Source organism: Crocodylus siamensis, chromosome 5 (assembly GCF_052110815.1).
Source record: "Crocodylus siamensis isolate JL-2025a chromosome 5, ASM5211081v1, whole genome shotgun sequence".
NCBI classification, from domain to species: domain Eukaryota; kingdom Metazoa; phylum Chordata; order Crocodylia; family Crocodylidae; genus Crocodylus; species Crocodylus siamensis.
In genome coordinates, this window is record NC_143399.1 from 63,225,619 (window position 1) to 63,246,986 (window position 21,368).

The following is a 21,368-nucleotide window of genomic DNA, read 5'->3' on the forward strand; positions in this document are numbered from 1 at the left end:
ACAATTTTTTCCTAGACATGGTCTCTATGTTGTCATACTATCTTCTGCCATTCCCCATGTGTGAAATAATTCAAAGCAAATCTATCATATTTTCCTTTTCTAGGCTTAGGTTACAAAATTGATAATCTGAAAGTGGTGTAATTATTTTAAAAAATGACACCTTCTTTTAGCGGATTACAGGAGGATTTTTATTTTTGGTTTCTAACTTTTACTTTGTCTTTACTATTTTGAAAACATTATCACCAAACCTTTCCCCTGTTATTTCATAATGGTGATTCCTGTTCTTTTATGATAATAAACAATGAATTTAACAAGCAAAAGGCCACAGTCCATAGTCAAATGTGCACATATGCTAATGAAAGCTGAAAACAATCCCTGCCAGCACCTGCAAACATTCACTCAGTCTTTGGTGCTTTTCTTCTGAGGGCATCTTTGCAGTTCTACTGGCCAAATAGAGTTAAAAGACTTATTTTTAGAGCTTTCAATTGATTGCCATTAATGTGCATGATTAATGCATTAATTGGTTCTTGTGTTAATTTGTTTAATGCATGAATTATGCACATGGTTCTGGAGCCCATGTCTGGGCTCCACTCCACAGCCATCACCACTGTCACTAGGCCACCCAGTGGGGCAGTGGTGCCAGTGTAGAGGAGCTACAGGGCAGCCCAGGGATGGGCTCCAAGCTATTGCAATGGGGCGGGACACACACACAGATACACAGTCTTGAGGACACACACACAATCAGCCGCAGCATGCACTTGGCCAGAAACATAGCCTAGCAGCATATAGAGTAGCTTCCAGCAGATAAATATGTGGAGGGGACGGGAAGGGGGAGAAGGGAAGAGTAGGGCAGATTGAGGCCCCTGTGGTGAGGAAGGAGTGGGATGAGGGCAGGGGCATGGCCAGGGGCTGGGGTGAATGAAGTCCCGGGACTGGGATGAGTTGTGGGACTGAGTTGTGGGTGGCTTGTCCAGGACAGGGGGCGGGGGGGTTCCGCCGCTGTACACACCCCTGGGGGAGGCATGGAGGACATATGCCCACTGGATTTATGGGCTAGGACTCTATGCTCTGCCATCTTTGCCCCAGGAGCCACGTGCATGCCATGCATCCCCTGCCTGCCTGGCAGTGGGAGGCACAGTATGGCATCGCATGGCTCCTGGGGCAAAGGCAGCAAGTTACAGTGTTTATTACAGTACATTGGAGTAGCCTCGATGCACATGTATAGGCACCCTATGAGACTTGAATAACTGCAAAATTCTGAAATATTACATGATGTCTTTTCTTTCCATTTTTGGCTAGTTCTATTTTAGACTGTTATGTAGATGTTATGTAATTGACAAAATGGTCATATCTCTTCAAACAATGAGTGTTACTTCATGTCTACTTTCAGTAGACACATAACCCAGTAGCCAGAATACTTACTGAGTTCCAGATCTAAAGCACAGAGTGGTAAAAAGCAATGCATGTACAAGAGGACTAAGCACCTTCCTTGTTAAAGTCTTTGTATTTCCAACTTGAATTTCTCATGAATTTCTGCTGTTTTATGATATGCATGATTGAAAATTATTACCATGAGTATTTTTCCCCCTTTCTCTCTCTCTTAAGTGCTAGCACTTTTTTTCAAGTGCACAAACAGACCAAAATTCAGTTACTTCAGCAGTCTGCTTACAGAAGATAATTCTCGTAGTTTCTCTCAAGTAGTTTGGATTTCTGTCAAAATCACTTTATATCAGAATCCAAAAGAAAAACTATTGTAGAAAAATGTATAACTGAAAACCCTGTTTGTTTAAAATTGAATGCTAAAGACCCTGATGTACAACAAAAAACAAAAACTCTTTTATGTGACACTTTTTATTCTGGGGAGAAATTCTCTACTTCTTTTTAATGTATATATGATGAGTTAAAAAAATAAAATTCTTTGTTTACCAAGCAGAAAATGTAATGTTAATGAAGCAATTTTTTTCATAGCTCTTGGAAGGCATGGTAATTTGACATTTGCTATCCTCAACAGTTAAAGTTTCTACAGTAATTGTCATGTTCCCCATACTAAGCATAGGGGAATACTGCAAATGCCAAGTAAAGAATAAATACTTTTTCATAGTGGGTGCATCTACATGAGACAATTACTGTGGAATAGCATAATTAGCTCCAGAGTAAAATGTCACCAGTCTACACTTGCAGAGCTATTAGTCCAGAGTAAATTAATTAACTATGCAATAGGTTAGATACAAGTACTATCCTACTTGTTAGATACAAGTACTATCCTACAGCGGAGTTATTCACTCCACTGCAATGCATGTCTCGGATGCGATGGGGCTGCCTCAGGAATGAGGGTGCTTCAGTATGGGGGATGCCTACTTTATGCCCCAGGCAGCCCCTCCGCAGCACCTTGAACTGGGTTAGAGTTGCCTCAGGCTAGCTGCCCTGGCCCACTACACTGCAGTCCTGGGTGCACATTCAAATGCAGTTCCTGGGAGCAATAAACTCCAGTGTGAACTGCACTTATGTAATTGTTTTAATAGCATGTGTAGATATGCCCAGTAAGTACCAACATTTTTGGAAGTGTCCATGCTAACTTTATACACACACACACACACACACACACACACACATAGTAATACTTTCAACTTCCTATGTTTTGGTATTTACTTTCTAACAGTTCTCCCTTGTAGCACCATTTTTCAGGACTCCTAAATACTAAATATTAACTATTAAAAGAATTCACACTGGATTTTTTTATACACCTTCATTTATTGGAGGCTTATGCACCTCGAGTGATATTTTCAAAGTAGAATAATATGGGTAGATAACCAGCTCTCATTGGCATTCAGTGGCAGTGGAAGCCCATGCCTTTTCTTAAATATTTTGAAAATCCTAGTCCATGTATTATAAGTGAAAGTTACTTTCATTCAGACAGCTAGGACTAAAACTTGCTGATTTAAGTAATTATTTCTCTGCTGAAATCATTGGAGTTAAACATTTACAGTAGCTGGTGTTCTGTCTCTCAGAGCCATAGAGGAAGGGTAGGAACATAATGGATAACATCTACTTGGTTCTCATGTAAGGACTTAAAATAGTGAGCATGCTTGTACACAGAGTGCAAAAACTGAACGCAGAAAATTGAGATCTCTTTAGAAAAGTATAGCTTGAGCTAGCTGACTCCAAGAGTTCTCACTGGCTATTTATCATTTGCTGAGGGAGGACATTTCTGCATGGCCTCCCACCAGGCATTGTAGTAATGTTCAACACATCCACTGTTATCCACCATATATTTCTCTGCTTCCTTTCTGAACATATAAGTGTTAGAATTAGAAACTTCCCAGCCTGCCTCATGAAAACTGCCATTAAACACAGTGAACAGGTGTACAAAAAGTGCTGATTTTACAAAAGTATAATTGCTTACAGATCTTTGTATTTTTAAGTAGGGCTGTATGGATATGATGACACTTACTAAGATGAAAATAAATATTTTTCACATTTCCTGTTAATTTTGTGACATGAATAATTTTATTTTTAAATTGCTAATGTTTCCCCCCTTTAAAATATAATGCATTTTGAGCAATTTTTTTGATGATTTCCTTTTGCACAACATAATAAAAATAAGAAAATGGTAGGTTAAATGGAATATTGTGGAAAACATCTTGATATTTCCCCACAGCCATAACACAATATAGATAGGGAACACTGAATTTATTGGGGCGGAGGAGCTATGTATCTTTTGAGTAGATTGTTCCATTGTATTTCAAATAACTTTGGTCGTATTTTAAAGAAGTTATACTTACTGTCCTCTAGAAGTATGAACAAGCAGAGTGATCAGTGTGGAAGTAGCTGGGCATATGCAATTTAAAGCTAGCATAGCATACTTGAACTCCTCTTCACATACAACATGATCTGTATAAAAGATAACGTCAGAAAAAAAATCAGTGCTCTATAAATATACTTTCTTTACTTCGTCCTATGTGCCCTGATCAAGCTACTCTGCCACAAGAACAGCTTGGAAAGCAGATTGTAACTGTGAGAATCACAATTTGTGTCCATATCTTCCCACTGCCCTGGGAGAAAGTAAACTGTGCCAGATTTCAGCAAGGTGCAACATATGTCATTAAGCCGGCAAGCTGTGTGGGCAGAGTCAAGACTCCATCTAGTCTTTCCTCTTATCCTCCACCTACATGGGTAGGAAAAGTAATGATTCTGTGAAGCCTGCCTCCACTTTCATGCTGTATCTCTGATTTAGGTAGCCTGCAGAAGATGGCAAAAGTCCAATTCATACCCTCTTATTGAATTTGTATGGGCACAGAGGGCTATGGATGATCTATCTCCCATTTGTAAAAACAAAACAAAAAAGACCTACTGAAAACCTGAAAAATTATGGAAAGTTCATGATAGCCACTTGCAGATTGATTTAAAAATAGTTATTATTTTCCTGATTATTCATATTTTAAAAGTTCAGAGAAGGGTGAAGCCTCAAAAATATGGTGATGATGTTTCCCAGAGCACTCTCTTTCCCAGTGGCAAGTAGGTTTCTAGAGCAGAACTGTTTCTGTGATTTATAGCACTATTCTTCCCACTATTCCCACTGTCTTTCACAAAGCATGTGATGCAAGAGAAAATATTCACAGGATGTTACAACTATTCCCTTTATTCCCTATGTCTACTTTCTTCTCTGGACTTGTGAAATCCATAGGAAAGGATTACCACACCTAAAATGGACAAGGTTTTCCCTCACCACAAACTAAAAATGAAAGTGTCCCGTGAACAACAAAAAATCGGAGTATATTTTTATGATACTTCGTACGGAAGAAATAAAAAAATAACCAAGGGGAGACATTAAATTGAGTTTACTTTTGCATGTGATTTTAAATACTGTGATTTATATCACTCGAGGTAACTGATATTTATGATCATGCTTAAATGCTTTGCAAAATTGGATTTACTGTGAAGAGAAAAGAAAAGAGTACTCTTAGATGTTACTCAGAAATGTCTGTTTATATACAGTGAGTGTAAGGAGTAAAGTATCAATTTAATCCTCTAAGAAGCTTGAAGAGTTTGGAAAGGTAAATATATAAGGTCACAAGTGTTGTTTTCAAAGCTCTCTTGACTATCCTGCACACTGATTAGATAAGTTGTTTCTCATTTTGGGGTCTGATTCTGCTCCTACTGTTGTCAGTAGGGCAGGATTGCATCCCAAAAGCAAAAACAAAACTAGTTAAATTAGAAAATTAAGATGGCAGCCATGCAAAGAGGCAACTTGTACAAATCCAAATTCCCTTCCCTAAAACATTAGCTTTTTGGTTCAACCATTTATCCGTTTCTAGGTTTATTGCCTAATCATTAAAATGTTTAGCACCTCTCACATTTCTACCTGCCTAAGATTTTCTTTATGGAACTTGATTTTCACAGAGATAGGAATTTTTTTTTGTGAAACTGTGACGTACTTTTATTTTTGATTTTCTGCCACATAGTAAATGTGCCACATGGTTAACTCTGAATCATTTGAAAATTAGCTTTGAAGATGGAAGGAGCTATACTGTGTGGGGCATGTGCTTAGCACATAATGACAATGTCCACATGGAGAATTCATTTGGAATAGTAGAATAAGAAATATATGGATAACAAAAAGAACAAGGAGAATTTATCCAATCATTTTATACTCAGCTTTTTCGTTTTCTTTTTTCATTTTGGCCATGGCTGAAGGATAAAAGGGCCAGATAACATAAAAAGGAAGTATGTTGATAAATTTTAGTATAATACCTATGAAAATATATTATACATTTAATCTTGGAGTAGTGTTATAACTTGCTATACACATTCCTCTCAGGTTTCTAATGGTGTTAAAAGACAATATTGGACAATGCAGACTGAATATCATATGCCACATAGTCATCCCAGTCACAGTTATCCTAAAATTATTCAGAGTGTTTACCAGTGCTCAAAGCAGGGAACCAGAAATCAGCATTCTCATGGGCTATTTCTGGCTCGCCCATTAATTATCTGTGACCCTGGGTAAGCTATTTATGTTTTCTGTGCCACAATTTATGCATCTCCAAAATGGATAAATAATAGCACAAAGATGATAATAGCTCCTTATTTCATGAGAGTATTTTGATGCTGAAAAAATATATTAATAAAGTAATGTGAGAACATAATATTAATGGTTCTACTAGAATACTATTATTGTTAGCAACATTGTTCTAATCCACTGTTCATCGTTTTACATTTTCACATTACATAATAAAACATTACTAATCTTCTAATCTTTAACAAGTTGCTACACAGAATTAAGATGCTGTATGAAAAGCACACTTCCATGGAGCAACACTAATGTTTGAGAAGATTTACTTCTGACCTTCTCATCTAAAACTAATTACTCTTACATAAATCTGAACTTGAATCTAATAAAGCCTCAAGTGTCCTAATGCATGTACTTGAAAAATCTATGTACTTTGGGAAACACAGTTCTTTGAATTACTAATTGTCCAAAATTATGAGCAACCACAAATCATAAGTTGGTAGATATCTACCATTTAATGTTTTAAGCCTAAGTTCTTATCTCATGTATTTCAGACACAATCCCCCCCCCACACACACATCCATGTGCTAATTAGCCTACCACTCATGACTGGAACTTGGATGTGCTTATCACCAATTCTGGACTCCTCCAAAAATGCATATGTAGATGAGGTCCAGGACAACTTTGTCCAACTCCTCTCCCCCCTACCATAGAGAATGGGGCCACACAAATCAGGGTGAGAGAGGGGGGTGACAGAGGGTTACTGGGTGAACTGTATACAATATTGTATCTTACCATGACTTGAAAAAGAGTTGTCAGTGAGGAGAACTGCACTTAATGGACAATTTCCATATGTCTTGTTCAGATAGGCTGCACTAACCTATTCTTGTAGTAGGTTTCCATCAGCATGTTTTCCCAATGTGCCTTATATTCAGTGTTGGTGACATTTAATCAACTTCATAGTTGGTTTTTATTACTGAGCACATGGTGTTTTTGACAGAAGTTTATGATAGACAATGTAGTTAGTGATATTTCCTTATATGCAATTATAACATGAGGGGTTTCCCCCCATGCCAACGGGGGGGGAGGACCCTCATCGTATTCAAGTAAATATGGTATATAGGTAAATCAGAACAACAAAGAGCAACACAGGAGCAGTTTGGGCAGCACACTCTGCTGATAAAATATAGAAAATATATAGACACTTAATACGTAACATCCCTCCACTCTAGAAAATATAGTCCTGTAATTATTTGAGCCAGGCAGAGATCTATCTCTTGTGGTGAATTCCAAGGGTAATAGACTTTTCACTGGAGTAGGCTCCTCTGACTTTTTTAGAGCAGCTCGCAGCAAGGGAAGTTTAGGTTAGATATTAGAAAAACTTTCTCCTGAGGAAAGTAGTAAAGCACTGGAACAGGCTACTCAGACAGCATGTGAAATCTCCATCCTTAGAAATGTTTTAAGGCCTGAATAGACAAAGGTTTGGCTGGGATGACATGGTTGAGGATGGTCCTGCTTTGAGCAGGGGATTAGGTTAAATGAACTCCTGAGTCCCTTCCAAGCCTATCTTTCCATGATCCCATGGGTCTTGAACAGCAGCTGATAGACTTCTCAGAACTGGTTCTACTAGGAGTGTAGTATATTCTGGTGTTGCAGAGGTCACATTGTCTGAGATTCAACCACACAATACGTTTGAAAAATGTCTGTCTACCAGAAGTCTGGGGTTTATTTAATACTGGTCTCATAGCTCCAAGGACAGATGCAGGCACCTGCTACAGCACAGTCACATAGGTTTGGATGTACGCAGGTTTTCCTTGTTCAAAGGTTATTTATTAGAAGTGAAACATCCTGTTTCTTGGAGAACTGGATTTCTTGCCTCGTCTGGTATTTGGCTACTCTATCTGGGAGGACTCAGTAAAACAAGTTTTCAGCTGGCAGTTCATGAGTAGTTTTGAAGGGCTGCAGCCTATAGGCACTGTCTGGAGTTATATGCTGCTATAGTAAGAAATTAGCTAATTTTTGGTTTTAATTAACATCTATGGTTCACTTCAATGCATCTTTAATTGTTTGGACCATCCCCTTGGTTTGGCCATTTGAGGATGGGTGGAATGGTGCGGATATGATGTGATGGATAAGATTCCTCCTCAAACTTCTTAAATTCTTCAGAAGTGAATTAAATAACATTGTTGGATACAATACTATCTGGAAGACCATATGTTGTAAAATGTTACCATAAAACTTGGATTACAGTGCATGAAGTCACTGATGCAATTAAAACAACTTCCAGCCATACTGAGAGATAATTAATGACAATAAAGAATATCTGGCCTTGGAAAGGGTCAGCAAAATCTATGTGGAGATGAAACCGTGGCATCATGGTCACTTCCCATGGAAGGATTGTAGCCTTAGCTAGTGCATGGCCTGTGGCATGGCATGGTTTCACATGTCTTTACTGTTTGTTCCATGTCTGCATGTCTTTGGCCAGCAAACATAACTTCTGGAAAGTTCTTTCATGTAAATAAGTTCTGGACATTCTGTGTGAAGAACACTGAGAATCTGTGTTCAATCTGAATTAGGAATGACCATTTGGTTACCGCATAGGTAGCATCCCTTAAGGACAGAAAGTTGACATTGATGTGTAACAAATTTCTTTATTCATCTGTAACCTTTGCAGAACCCCACCATACACAGTTTATGACTTAAGTTAACACAGATTCCTTAGCAGTCATTTGAGTAATGTCATCTTTCTAGAGAGGCGCATCAGAAGAGAAGTCTAGCATCAGAACTTTGGATAGTAGAAAACTACAAGAAGAGGATAATGGCAAATGATAGGGCATATGTACAATCAACTTCCTGGGACAGTGTTGAGATTCTCAGCTATATGCATTTAAAAGCAAAGACCAATGAAGACTATGTGGTAAAATGATTTAGAGTGTTGGTCCATTCTTGGTAAATAACCCTAGAAACAGTTTATGAGTCAAAATTGTGAATTTTCAGCTCTGTATGTAGTTGTGGATTTTCTTAACCACAGCAATGACTGCAAGATCTTTCTTATCAATCGGGGCATAATTCGTCTGGGTTTCATTCATTGTCCAGATGAATAATAGGCAATGGGAGCTTCATGTACAACATTATGCAGGTGACTGAAGACAGCCCCCCACTCCATAAAGTGAAGCATTGCTATTAATCCCCATGGCTTCTTCATGTCATAATGGACCAGCATGTTGTCAGACAACAACAATCACTTTACAGACTTGAAAGTTATGCAGCTCAGTCCACTTAAATGCAATATCCTTATCCAACAGATGATGCAAAGGCTCAGCAACTGTAGCTTTGTCTTTTAGGAAATAATGATATAAATTAAGCCAAATTTTAGAAATTAAGCAGTGCTAAGGAACACTTGTGGTTCCTGCTTGTTCTTAGTTGTTGGGGCCTTATGAATAATTTCCACCTTTGCATTCACAGGGTGAATTTCACTTGCATCAGCTCAGAACCCCAGTAACTCAGTGCTGGTTATCCCAAAAGCATACATTTCTTTCTTGAATTTCAGGCCAGCTTTGGATTAGCAGCAAATAATTTTTTGTGCTCAGACAACTAATCCTGGTGTGGACCCTACTCTGATGAAAACGTCATCAAAATATGACATGACTCCCTTAGGACATACAAGTCAGCCATCCATAAGATTTTGGAAAAATCCTAACGCAATACTTACTCCAAATTGTAGGTCCTCCATTAGGACGGTTCTAACAAGTGATGTTTGCCTGTGCTTCAGTGGCTTAATCATCCAAAGTAACGTTTTGATATGCGTGTGTTAAGTCAAGTTTAGCAAAAAAACTTTCTTCTAGCAAGAGTGGCAAGGAACCTGTTTACTGCTGGAATCTGGTATGGGTGTTTCTGTAGAGTCATATTAGTGATACAGTTATAATTAGCACATAATTGAATGTCATTGTTTGGCTTCTTGATGAATACAGTGGGAGTGGCCCATCTTGGATTTAAATTTGCTTCTAGTACATCTTCCTCCAGAAGTCAATCAATCTCTGAAACAATTTTTGGATGAAGGGTGAAAACAGCATAATGAGGCCTCATTTAAATTGGAGCCACAGTTAGATCCAGCATAAATATCACAGGCTGACCCTTATAGGCAACAAGCTGCTCATTGAAGATTTCATTGAGACCCCTAAGAACATCTTGTAAAGAAGCTATCATGAGGCTATGCACTCCTGTTAATTTGATACCCAAAGGCTCAAATCATTTTCCTCCTAGTAAGCTTTCTCTCCAACCCTTGACAGTTATTAGGTAGATGACCCCTCAGTCCTGTACATAATGAACATTGACATAACATGCACCCTTCACACCTATTGTTTGCTTGTCATAATCTATATACTTGGCTTCCCATGGTTCAACAGGTGGATGATTTCTGGGCCATGGTGAATCATATGTCTCTTCTGAAATTCAAGTAAACTCAGAGCACCTCGGAAAATTGTTTTTGTGTAGATTTTCTTGTGGGTTGGTGTTTCCAGTTTACTAACACATGTGCTAGTGTAGATATTAGGGGACAAATCACATGCTGGAATTTCATTCAAATTAGCAACAGTATTAGCGGTAATAAGAGGTTCACTCCATGTGGTTGCCTTCTTCATAGATGTCTTGGACTTCTGATGACACACATTGTGCTGGCAATGGTGAAGATCAGTATCACAGAAAGAAATCATCGCCCCTGAATGAAATCATCATGAAATCATCGCCCCTGTGATTTCACCATACACTACAGTAGACTCCTTGGAAAGAAGGAATTTTATTATTGTGTGTGGGTGATGACCTCCTTGAAGATTATTGCCTTGAATGCATCTGGTAAATTTAGTTGACACTAGTTTTGCTGACAATGCTCAGATTTTCCTTAAATAGAGTAATCAGCTCCATTTATAATGTTTTTTTCTTGATCTATTGCAAATGTTAAGTTCTGCTTTGCAAGAAGTCTGCATTGTAGGGCTTTGTCTCAAACTCAATGCACAAGATGATCCCTAAGAAGAGACTCAAAACTGGTGTGGAAGTTACATTTCTCAGACACTTGATGCAAATCTGCTATGTGTGCTACAATCGCTCCCTCTCACAGTTCATTTCATTGGTTGAAATGTAACTGATGAATGGTTTCAGAGGGGGTAGGTGCACAATGATTTTTTAGCAATTTGAGGATCTTGTGCTATGGCTTGTTATGAGGTTTAGGCTAGGATACGAGTAAGTGAATGATCTCAAAAGTCTTTGAGCCAATGATGCAGTAGCACTGCACATTTATGGTTATCATCAGTAATCGTATTAGCTTCCAGATAGAAGTCTAGCTGCTCAATGTAAGAGTCTCAGGTAGACAGACTGGCCACATCAAATTCTTCAGTGTGGTCAGAGGTAGCCTGCACAGGCCAACATGTGGGAGGAAAAGTGCCTCAGCTTTTCTCAATGACAGAACAGATCATAGCAAGATTTTTCTTTTGCTCTTTTGCCTGAAGCATTAGAAGCATTTCTACTCACCAAAATCCATTCTTGTTGCCAATTTTGTGCATCTCTGAGGTTTTCTTCCCAGAGAGATCACACAAAGAACAGGGGAACCATCTTTATTACAAGTACTAAGCTTCCTAATACTATGTAGATAAAGCAGAACAACAAACAACACATGAGAAAAATTGCAATTTGGAAAGCTGCCGAAGGTGATAAAGAACAGAAATTAAAGACACTCATTACACAACATAAGAATTAGTCAGAGAGTATGAATAATTGTTCAAATTAACTGGTACAAGTTAAGCAGTTTAGCTTGAGCAGTTTGAAATCTTACTGGTAGAACCATAGAATCATAGAAATTAAGAGCTAAAAGGGACCTTGAAAGTCCATTGAGTCCAACCCCCCTGCTCTGGGAAGGAATACTGCTGAGATCAAGGTGTCTGTCCAGTCTCCTCTTGAAGACTTCCAAGAGGGGGGACTGCACCATCTCCTTGGGAAGTCTGTTCCAGATTCTAATCACCTTTACTGTAAAGAAGTTCTTCTTATATCCAACTTGAAACCATCCTCTAACAGTTTATGGCCATTGTTTTATAGTTTCATAGTAGCTAGGGTCAGGAAGAACCTGAACAGATCATCTAGCCTGACTCCCTGCCACAGGAAGGAATGAATGCTGGGTTCACAAGACCCCAGACAGGTGATCATCCAAACTCCTCTTGAATTTACCCAAGGTAAGGGTGAGGGCCACTTCCCTGGGAAGTTGGTTCCAGAATTTGGCCACCCTAAGTGTAAAAAATTGCCTTCTGATCTCTAACCTAAACCTATTCTCCATCAGATTATTACCATTGTTCCTCATCACCCCAGGTGGTGCTGGGGAGAAAAGGGCTCTACCTATTTACTGTTGATCGCCCCTGATGAGTTTGTATGCAGCCACCAGGTCCCCCCTCAGCCTCCTCTTGTTGAGGCTGAACAGATTCATGTCCCTCAGCCTCTCCTCATAGGGTCTCTCCTGCTGCCCTCTTACCAAGTGGGTGGCCCTCCTCTGAACCCTCTCCAGGTTGGCCACATCCCTCTTGAAGTGCGGCGCCCAGTACTGGACAGAGTACTCCAACTGCGGCCTGACCAAATTCGCATAGAGGGGAAGTATCACCTCTCTGGACTGGCTTGAGATGCATCTTTGGATGCATGACAAGGTATGGGTGGCCTTGCTGGCTGCAGTCTGGCATTGGTGACTCATGTTCATCTTGGAGTCAATAATGACTCCAAGATCCCCTTCTGCCTCTGTGCTTTCAAGAGGGGAACTCCCCAGCCTGTATGTATGCTGTGGATTCCTTCTCCCAAGGTGCAGCACCCTGCATTTGTCTACATTGAACCCCATCCTATTCTCATCTGCCCACTTTTGTAGTCTGTCTAAATCTATTTGCAGCCCCTCTCTTCCTTCAAGTGTGTCCACCTCACCCCACATCTTATTGTCATCAGCAAACTTGGACAGCGTGCTTCCCACCCCCTCGTCCAAGTTGCCTGTGAAGATGTTAAACAGTGCGGGCCTGAGGACTGAGCCCTGGGGTACCCCACTGCTTACATCTTGCCAGGTTGAGTACAACCCATCCACCACTACTCTCTGGGTGCGCCCCATCAACCAATTTTTTACCTATCTAACTGTGTAGGCATCAATGCCACAGTCACTTAATTTATTGATGAGGATGGGGTGAGAACCAGTGTCAAAGGCCTTCTTAAAGTCTAGAAAGACTATGCCCATGGCAATACTATCATCCATTGCTCCTTGTCCTCCCATGGGGCACCCTAGTGAACAGTTTTTCTCCCAGTTCCTGATATTCACCCATTAAATACTTATAGATGGTCACCAAGTCCTGTCCCCCTGCCTCATTATTCTCTTACCCAGGTTGAACAGTCCCAGATCCCTTAGTTTTTCCTGATAAAGTTTGTCCTCCAGGGACGTAATCATTCTTGTGACCCTTTTCTGGACCCTTTCAAGTTTCTCCATGTCTCTTTTGAAGTGCATTGCCCAGAACTGGACACAGTATTCCAACTCAGATCTCACCAACACCAAGTAGAGAGGAAGTATCACTTCCTTAGACCTGCTTGCAACATATTAGCTAATGTGTCCCAGTATGCTATTAGCTCTGTTAACTACAGCATTGCACTGGTGGCTGATGTTCATCCTGTGATCAATCATAATCCTGAGGTCTCTGAGGGCCATTGTGCTGACCAGGATATTTCCTCTAACCTATATTCATGTTGCTGGTTACTTCTTCCTAGATTAAGCACTCAGCATTTATCCTTATTGAACTGGATCAAGTTCCACTCTGGCCACCTTTCCAGCTTGTCCAGGTCTGGTTGGATCCACATCCTATCCCCTAGCACAGGGGTTGTCAACTGGGGGAACGCATACCCCCAGAGGTACTTTGAAAGGTCCTAGGAGGTATGTGGGGGTGGGTGGAAATGGAGTGCTGCCACCCCATGCTACTGCCTCACAGGAGAAGGGCTGGGGCGGGGTGAGAGCAAGGCCACACAGACACTGCACTGCTGACGCTCTGCTATTCACCATGCCCCTGCTCCATGTCTGACCATTCACAACCCCCCCACACACTCCACATCTAGCTGCTCACCTTCGTCCCCCCGCATCCAGCTACTTGCCACCACCCCTGCTCTGCTTTCCACCCCCCCTCCCTGTAGTACACTTATTAAAAAGGAGGCTTCTGGGGGTACACTTATTAAAAAAGGTTGAAAACCCCTGCCCTAGCATGACCACTTTCCCCCATAACTTAGTATTGTCCACAAATTTAGCCAGTGTTCTTTCCACAAGCTCATTTAATCATTGATAAAGATGTTCAACAGCACAAGGCCAAGAACCAAACCCTGTGGGACACCACTGGCCACCTCCCCACAAAATGATACAGACCCATCCTTTAACACTCTCTGGGTTTGGCCCCTTAGCCAGTTCCCAATTCACCTGGTCATGGACTACGCCAGCCCACACTCCCCCAGTTTCTTTATAATTCTTTATAATTCATGGGAGACCATATCTAAGGCCTGTTTAAAATCCAAGTATGTGACATAAGCAACATTTCCCACATCTACGAGGTTCATTACTTGAGAACAGGTTGGTCAGACATGACCTGCCCACAATGAAACCATGTTGAATATCCTTCAGCATCATGCCTTTTGCCATGTGCTAATATTCAATGAACTGCCTACATAACTTGCAGAGACTTTGTCCTTTTGACAGCACCCAGCCACGAAGCCCCAGGGAATGTATCTGAGCCAGCTTTGCAAGCTCTCCTGTAAGTATGGAAACAGGTAATATCAGCTGAGGGCATAGGTCATAGCTGACTAACTGGCAGCCAGGTTGGATGCTGCTGGGTTGGGTGGTTCCTGAATGCTAGAGAGTTAGGTACTACCAGGGTGCTGCCAGCTTGAGCGCTCATTGGTTGGATGCTTATGGGCTAGATGGTGGTGGGTCTGGGGATCCAGGTTGGGCTGGACTACATCTATGAGTGGGGAATGGGTCTGGGGTTTCTGGTCCTGACGGAATTCAGTTCAGGCAAGTCCATACCAGGAGGAGGGGGAAGATCTGGTGGAGGTATCTGATAGACCTACCCTGTCCTGTACCAAAACAGAACAGCTTCTGTTGAGAACAAAGCCACTGCCCACTCCGTACCACCGATGTGGGGTGGCCTATTAAAGCAGGGTCCATGTCTGCATGGGTGGAGAGGCTTTCCAGCAGTTGCAGGGCTGGGCTATGTTCATGCGGTGGGGTAGGGTGGAGTGGGGTGGGGTGGGGGGAGGTCTCAGAGGAATCCAGCAATGCCAGGGGTCAGAATGGCCAGTCTCTGTCAGTGGCAGGGTGTTCAGGTGGGTCCCTCCTCCACGGTCTAGAGCTCTCAAGTACTGCATGGGGGAACTTCTTCCCCATGTGGCACTTAAAAGCTTTTGCCTGCAGCCCCACACACAGAGTTAAGGACATAGGCCTATGGATATGCCCCACAGGGAAGATACTTCCTCCATGCAGCACTTCCCTCTCCCCCACTGCAGGGCTTAGGGAACACATCTATCAGGTCCTGGTGAGAGGAGCTTCTCTTCTTGACCTTGGGGAAATGCAGAACAGTTAGCTTCACCTCAATACCTGGGAAGTTACTGGAGCATATCCTAAGGAAAACCATTTCCAAGCATCTGGAGAAGGAAAAGCTGATCACAAGCAGCCAGCATGGATGTATAAAAAATAAATCATGTTAAACAAACCTGATCTCCTTCTTTGACAAACTAAGTACTTGGGTGGATGAAGGGAATGCTGGACATCAGCAAGGCTTTTGACAAGGTCCAACATGACCTTCTCATAAACAAATTGGAGAAATGTGGGCTGGATAACACTACTACAATGTGCAGAGACAACTGGCTCAATAGCCATGAACAAAGCATAATTATTAACAGGTCCATTTCAAAATGGCAGGGGGTTACAAGTGGAGACTGGCTGTGGTCTATGTTGGGCCTGGTGCTGTTCAATATCATTAATGATTTGGATAGTGGCATAGACAGCTTCTTGAGCAAGTTTGTGAGCAACATGAAACTGGGAAGGATTGCAAACACGTTGGAGGATATAAGCACAATTCAGAAAGATCCTGAAAGATTGGAGAGTTTGGCTAAAGCTAAAAGGATGAAGTTCAATGTGAACTAATCCAAGATGCCACACCTCAGGAGGAATAATCAAAAACATAAATATGAAATGGGTGACACCTGCCTGGATGGCAGCTCTGTGGATAAGGACTTGGGAGTTTTGGTAGACCATAAACTCAGTATGAGGATCCAATGTGATGTAGGTGATGCAGGGCTGTGTGATATCAGGGATCCTGTTTTTCTCTGATTTAAAAAAAATCCCATTTTTGATTAAAAAGAGTAACCCCAAATATGCATTTTTCCATGATTAAAATGAAACACCACTAACATATAGATATCTATATCTCTAAAAAAAAAACAGGGCCAAAACATATTGGGCCATATTAATAGAAGCATCATTTGAAAAACAAGGGGAGTGATCCTTTTAATATATATGGCACTGGTGAAGCATTACCTAGAGTACTGTGGCTAGTTTTGTGCACTTCAAGAAAGATGTCAAAAACCTGCATGTACTCAGTTATGAAAACTAACTCTGAAGTTGATTAGATCCAGCCAACACTGAGCATGACTATAAAACACATGACCCATATTGGGCAAACATACTAATGGGAACGATTATTATTATTATGATAAAGCAACTAAAAGAAACTGCATTAATACAAAACATAACCTTCCCTACAAAAATACTTTGTTCTTATTGCACACGTTACCACCATTAACACACTAACTTTTCACAAACCAATCCCAAACCAGGGCAAAGCAATAACTTTCACTCTGTCCCTCAGTCCTTTTGGAAGAAACACCACCATTCTTCTTTCCTCCATGTCTTCTCTGCCTTCTCCTTTCCCATCTCATCCACATGTTAATCAACATAGTATTTCAATTCATATATTGCCAACTCCAAACATTTTACTTCAGTGAAAGCCAGTCCCTTGACCAACAGTAGGTTTTTCACCTTACATATCTCTACTGTCAGACAAAGTAGTCTGGTTCTCAGTCTCTGTGTTTCCAGTCTTTTGAGCATTATGCCATACAACACTATTTCATATGTTAAGTCACAGTTCATATCAATCACCCTCAAAAAATGATCCAACTCCTTCCATACCCCTTGCAAAAAAGGACAGTCTCAAAATATATGCGATACATATTCTTCAACCCCCCATTCCTCTCTCAGACCTGATCTTACCAATCACCATTTATGCTGAATGCCCCTCACAGGAAGAATATTCCGTATCATTATCCATATGATATCCATCATCCATATGTTCTCCTTTCAAACTATTATCTGTCACTTCATTCCACACATTTGCCATCTGTCTGTCCATCAAATGTTCAACTATTTTTATCATGTCTTTCTTTCTTATCGTATTAATCACCTTCTTGCAGTATTTCAAGCACTCCAATCCCACTTCCTCTAGTTTATTTACCCTTAGAAACTCTCCATCTTCACGTCAGAGGCTGTTATGCCCACAGCTTTTTCCATTCGCCCCTGTACATGCCCCATCTTCTTCATTTTCTTCCTGCCAAGTAATGGCAGAAACATGCAGTCTTCCCCACCTGCTCTGTTGCCTGTTTACAGAACATACTTATAAAGTAAGTGTACACAAAGTTTTTCAAAACTGGCATTCCCCAACCTCCTAATTCCCTGGTTGTGTATAGTTGTGTAAACTGGTTACCCTTTCTCCTTTATCCCTGCCTCCCCAAATTACCCCCACATACTCCCCCACATATCTGCCTCTGTACCCTTCTGATCTGCTGCTGTGGTGGTGGACACACCATGTAAAGGATGATAGGCAACAGCACCAAGTTTTCACCGCAGCCACTTTGCCCTTGAAAGATAAAATTCTATCCCTCCACAATCCCAAGATCTGCCTCACTCCGACCTCTAACTTTTCCCGTGACTTTTTTTCCTTTTTTCCTTTCCCTTCAGTATCCCTTGGGATTCTTGATTACATCTCTACCATCCACAGCCCAAACTTCTTCAAATTTTCCCAATTCTCCATTCCCATCAATATACTTTTCATATTATTTAAATTTGCCACTGACCCCTTCACTATAATCATTAGAATGCTTCAATACCCTCTCAACTGATACATCGTCCTGAGCCACTAGGTTCACCTCATCCATATATAATGCACATTTAGCTTCTCCTCCTTTTGGTATCTTCACATTGCTTATCAGCTTATCATCAAGAATTCTCTGTGCCAATGGCTCCATCACACAGAAAAAGATAGGGGAACAATAAGTATCCCTGTCCCAACCCTTTTTGTATGGGGAATGCTTTGTTCAAGTCAGTATTCACCAGTACTTGACTTCACTGTATAACACTTTAACCCATCTTATCATCTTTACTGGAAACCCCATCCTCTGCAATACTTCAAACATGAAAGTGTTAGAAAAAATTATTGAGCCAATCATATGATTTTTTTCCAGGGCGAAAATCATTATTACTTTTAATTGCATCTATATGTGCAATTAAAGTGAAGTAATAAACTCCAGAGCAATAAACTCTGGAATGTATTGCCATTTGAACGTTTGCCTGGACTGCAGTATATTGAGCTGGGTCAGAGCAGACCCGGTTGTCAAGGGGCCCAAGGGGTCAGCCTGTCAACCCAGGGTTGCTCCCCCCAGCTCAACATGCTGCAGAGGGTCTGGTTGGGGCACAAAAGTACTTCAGCATGGGGCTAGCCAGCAGACAGCCCCCCATACTGAAGCACCCTGATACCCCAGCCAATTGTAGCAGCATCTGCACATGCACTGCTGCAGAATAAATTAGTTTATTCCACCCTAAACCACAGATGTACCCAATGTGTTTCTTTTCCTCTCTCACATATCTGATATGACATCTCTCATTAACCATAAGATAGCCTTCTCTCAGGAATGGCACATGTTTGTATCACATCTACTAAACAATCATACATTCTTTTAGCCAGGACTTTTGCCATCATTTACCTTTAAAAGGGTTATTGGACTCCAGGTGTCTAATACATCTTCCTTTTCCTTCTTGAATATCAAAATTATAGCACACATTCTGCAAAATCCTCCCTTGTCTCCTTACCCTCTGTTGTTTTCCGGTATGCCTCTCTTATATCTGTCCCCAGCCATTGCCAAAATTTTTCATAGAATTCTGTCAGAAGTTCATCTGTTCCCAGTGCCTTCCATCTCTTGCAGGTTTTTAAGCAGTCCTCCATCTCTTTCATATTTCTCCAATTTTTATGTCTCTTCATCATCCAATCCTTCCTTTATCCCCTCAAGAAACACCTTCATTTTTCTTCCATCCACTGTTCTTCTCTACAGCTTCTTATAAAACTCTACTGCCATGTCCAACACCTTTGCTCTCTCTTTTACTTTGATTCCTTCTTCAGTTATCTCCTCTTTCAGTTCCTTCCTTCTTTTCCTCAGTTTTACCAAAAAATACTTATGCCTTCTCCACCTAAGGAGCTCTAGTTGGAAAGACTTTCTCATCCACTTTCCTTTTGAGCCAGTCTTCAGTCTGTTGCTTTATATCTTTCAGTTCTTCTTTCACTTGAAGTCCTCCTACTGCCTCCTTTAATAATTTCTGCTTCCTTGTCTGTAGTTCTTATAACTCTTCCACATGCTTCTTTGCTTCTCATCAGTCAATATTTCTGAAAAATTCTCTTGATCATTGTCCACTACTCCCAGATGCTTTTGTAGTATCTCTTCAGTGCCCTCCATCCTTCATACATTTCCACATATTCTTGACAGGTCTTCTCATCTTGTAATAACTGAACATTTAACTTCCACATCCCTTTCCCCCTACTTTCATTTTTATCTAAACTCACTTCCATTCTCAACATCCGGTGGTCACTGAAGGTCACATCTATGATCTCCTACTTTCCAATCACTGGCCCATTTGACTTCAGTACAGAATGAATCCTCTGCACCTGTCTCCCACTAAGTTCCATCCTCATAATCACCTTCCCATCAGCCCATACATCTTTTAAGCCTCCTTAGCTTATTAATCAATATTTTTGATGAGAAGTTTAGCTCTCCCTCTCCTCTATCAACTCTCCTATCCCCCTCTTCAATAATAATTGAACCCCCCCCACAACAGAATTGCTGCCTACTTCTGCCTACATAGGTGGGTCTGTTTGACCTTGATATAGGGTAAAATTGTTGGAAAAAATTATCAAGAAGTCCATTTGAGAGAAACTGGCAAAAGGCATGATGCTGAAGGATAGCTAACAGGGTTTCATTGTGGTCACGTTGTGTCTGAACCTTCTTGTCTCCTTCCATGATCAAGTAATGAACTGTTTACATATGGGAGACACAGTTGATGTCATATACTTGGATTTTAAAAAGGCCTTCAGTATGGTCTCCCATGATGCTCTTATTTAAAAAAAAAACAGGGATTGTGGGTTGACAAAGATTGGTCAGGTGGGTTTGGGAACTGGCTAAGGGGTCAAACCCAGATAGTGTTAGTGCACGGGTCTGTATCATTTTGGAGGGAGGTGGCCAGTGATGTCCCACAGGGTTTGGTTCTTGGTCCTGTGCTATTCAACATTTATATAAAAAATTTAGATAAGGATATGGAAAGCACATTGGCCAGGTTTGTGGATAATACTAAGTTATGGGAAAAAGTGGTCAGTCTAGGGGATAGGATGAGGATCCAAGCAGACCTGGACAAGCTGGAAAGGTTGGGAGCAGAACTGGATGTAGTTCAATAAGGATAAATGCAGAGTGCTTCACCTGAAGAGAAGTAACCAGTGACATGAATATAGGTTAGGTGGAGATTTCCTAGCCAACATGATGGCTGAAAGGGACCTTGAGGTTATGGTTGATCACAGGATGAACATGAGCTGCTAGTGCAACGTTGCCAATGCATCATGAGCAGTGTTAAGGAAGTGATACTTCCTCCCTACTCAGCATTGGTTAGACCTCAGCTGGAGTACTGATTACAGTTCTGGGTGCCACACTTCAAATAAGACGTGGAGAATCTTGAAAGGGTCTACAGAAGGGTCACAAGAATAAAGGGCCTGGGGGACAAACCTTATGGGGAAAAACTAAGGGATCTGGGCCTGTTCAACCTGGGGAAGAGAAGACTGAGGGAGGGACTTCATGGCTATCTATAAGCATGAATATTGGGAGATGGGAGAAAAACTGTTCACTAGGGCACTCCAGGGGAGGACAAGGAATAATGGCCATAAATTGTTAGAGGATGGTTTCAGACTGAATGTAAGGAAGAACTTGTTTACAGTAAGGATGACCAGAAACT

The 21,368-nt window shown here is 41.0% G+C and overlaps 1 protein-coding gene and 1 long non-coding RNA gene across 6 annotated transcripts in view; one reads left to right on the forward strand and one right to left on the reverse strand.

The window, feature by feature from the left end:
• Positions 1 to 21,368, reverse strand: part of KCNT2 (potassium sodium-activated channel subfamily T member 2) — a 353,399-nt gene that overhangs the window by 107,391 nt on the left and 224,640 nt on the right. For all 5 annotated transcript variants that reach the window (XM_090048564.1, XM_090048566.1, XM_090048565.1 and 2 more), the window contains exon 15: positions 3,783 to 3,891. In XM_090048564.1, the coding sequence (XP_089904690.1) occupies positions 3,783 to 3,891 (109 nt within the window). The remainder of the gene's footprint in view (positions 1 to 3,782; positions 3,892 to 21,368) is intronic.
• The window catches only part of LOC149864166 (uncharacterized), a 189,696-nt gene that overhangs the window by 50,005 nt on the left and 118,323 nt on the right, over positions 1 to 21,368 (forward strand). The gene's annotated exons all lie outside the window — the stretch shown is intronic.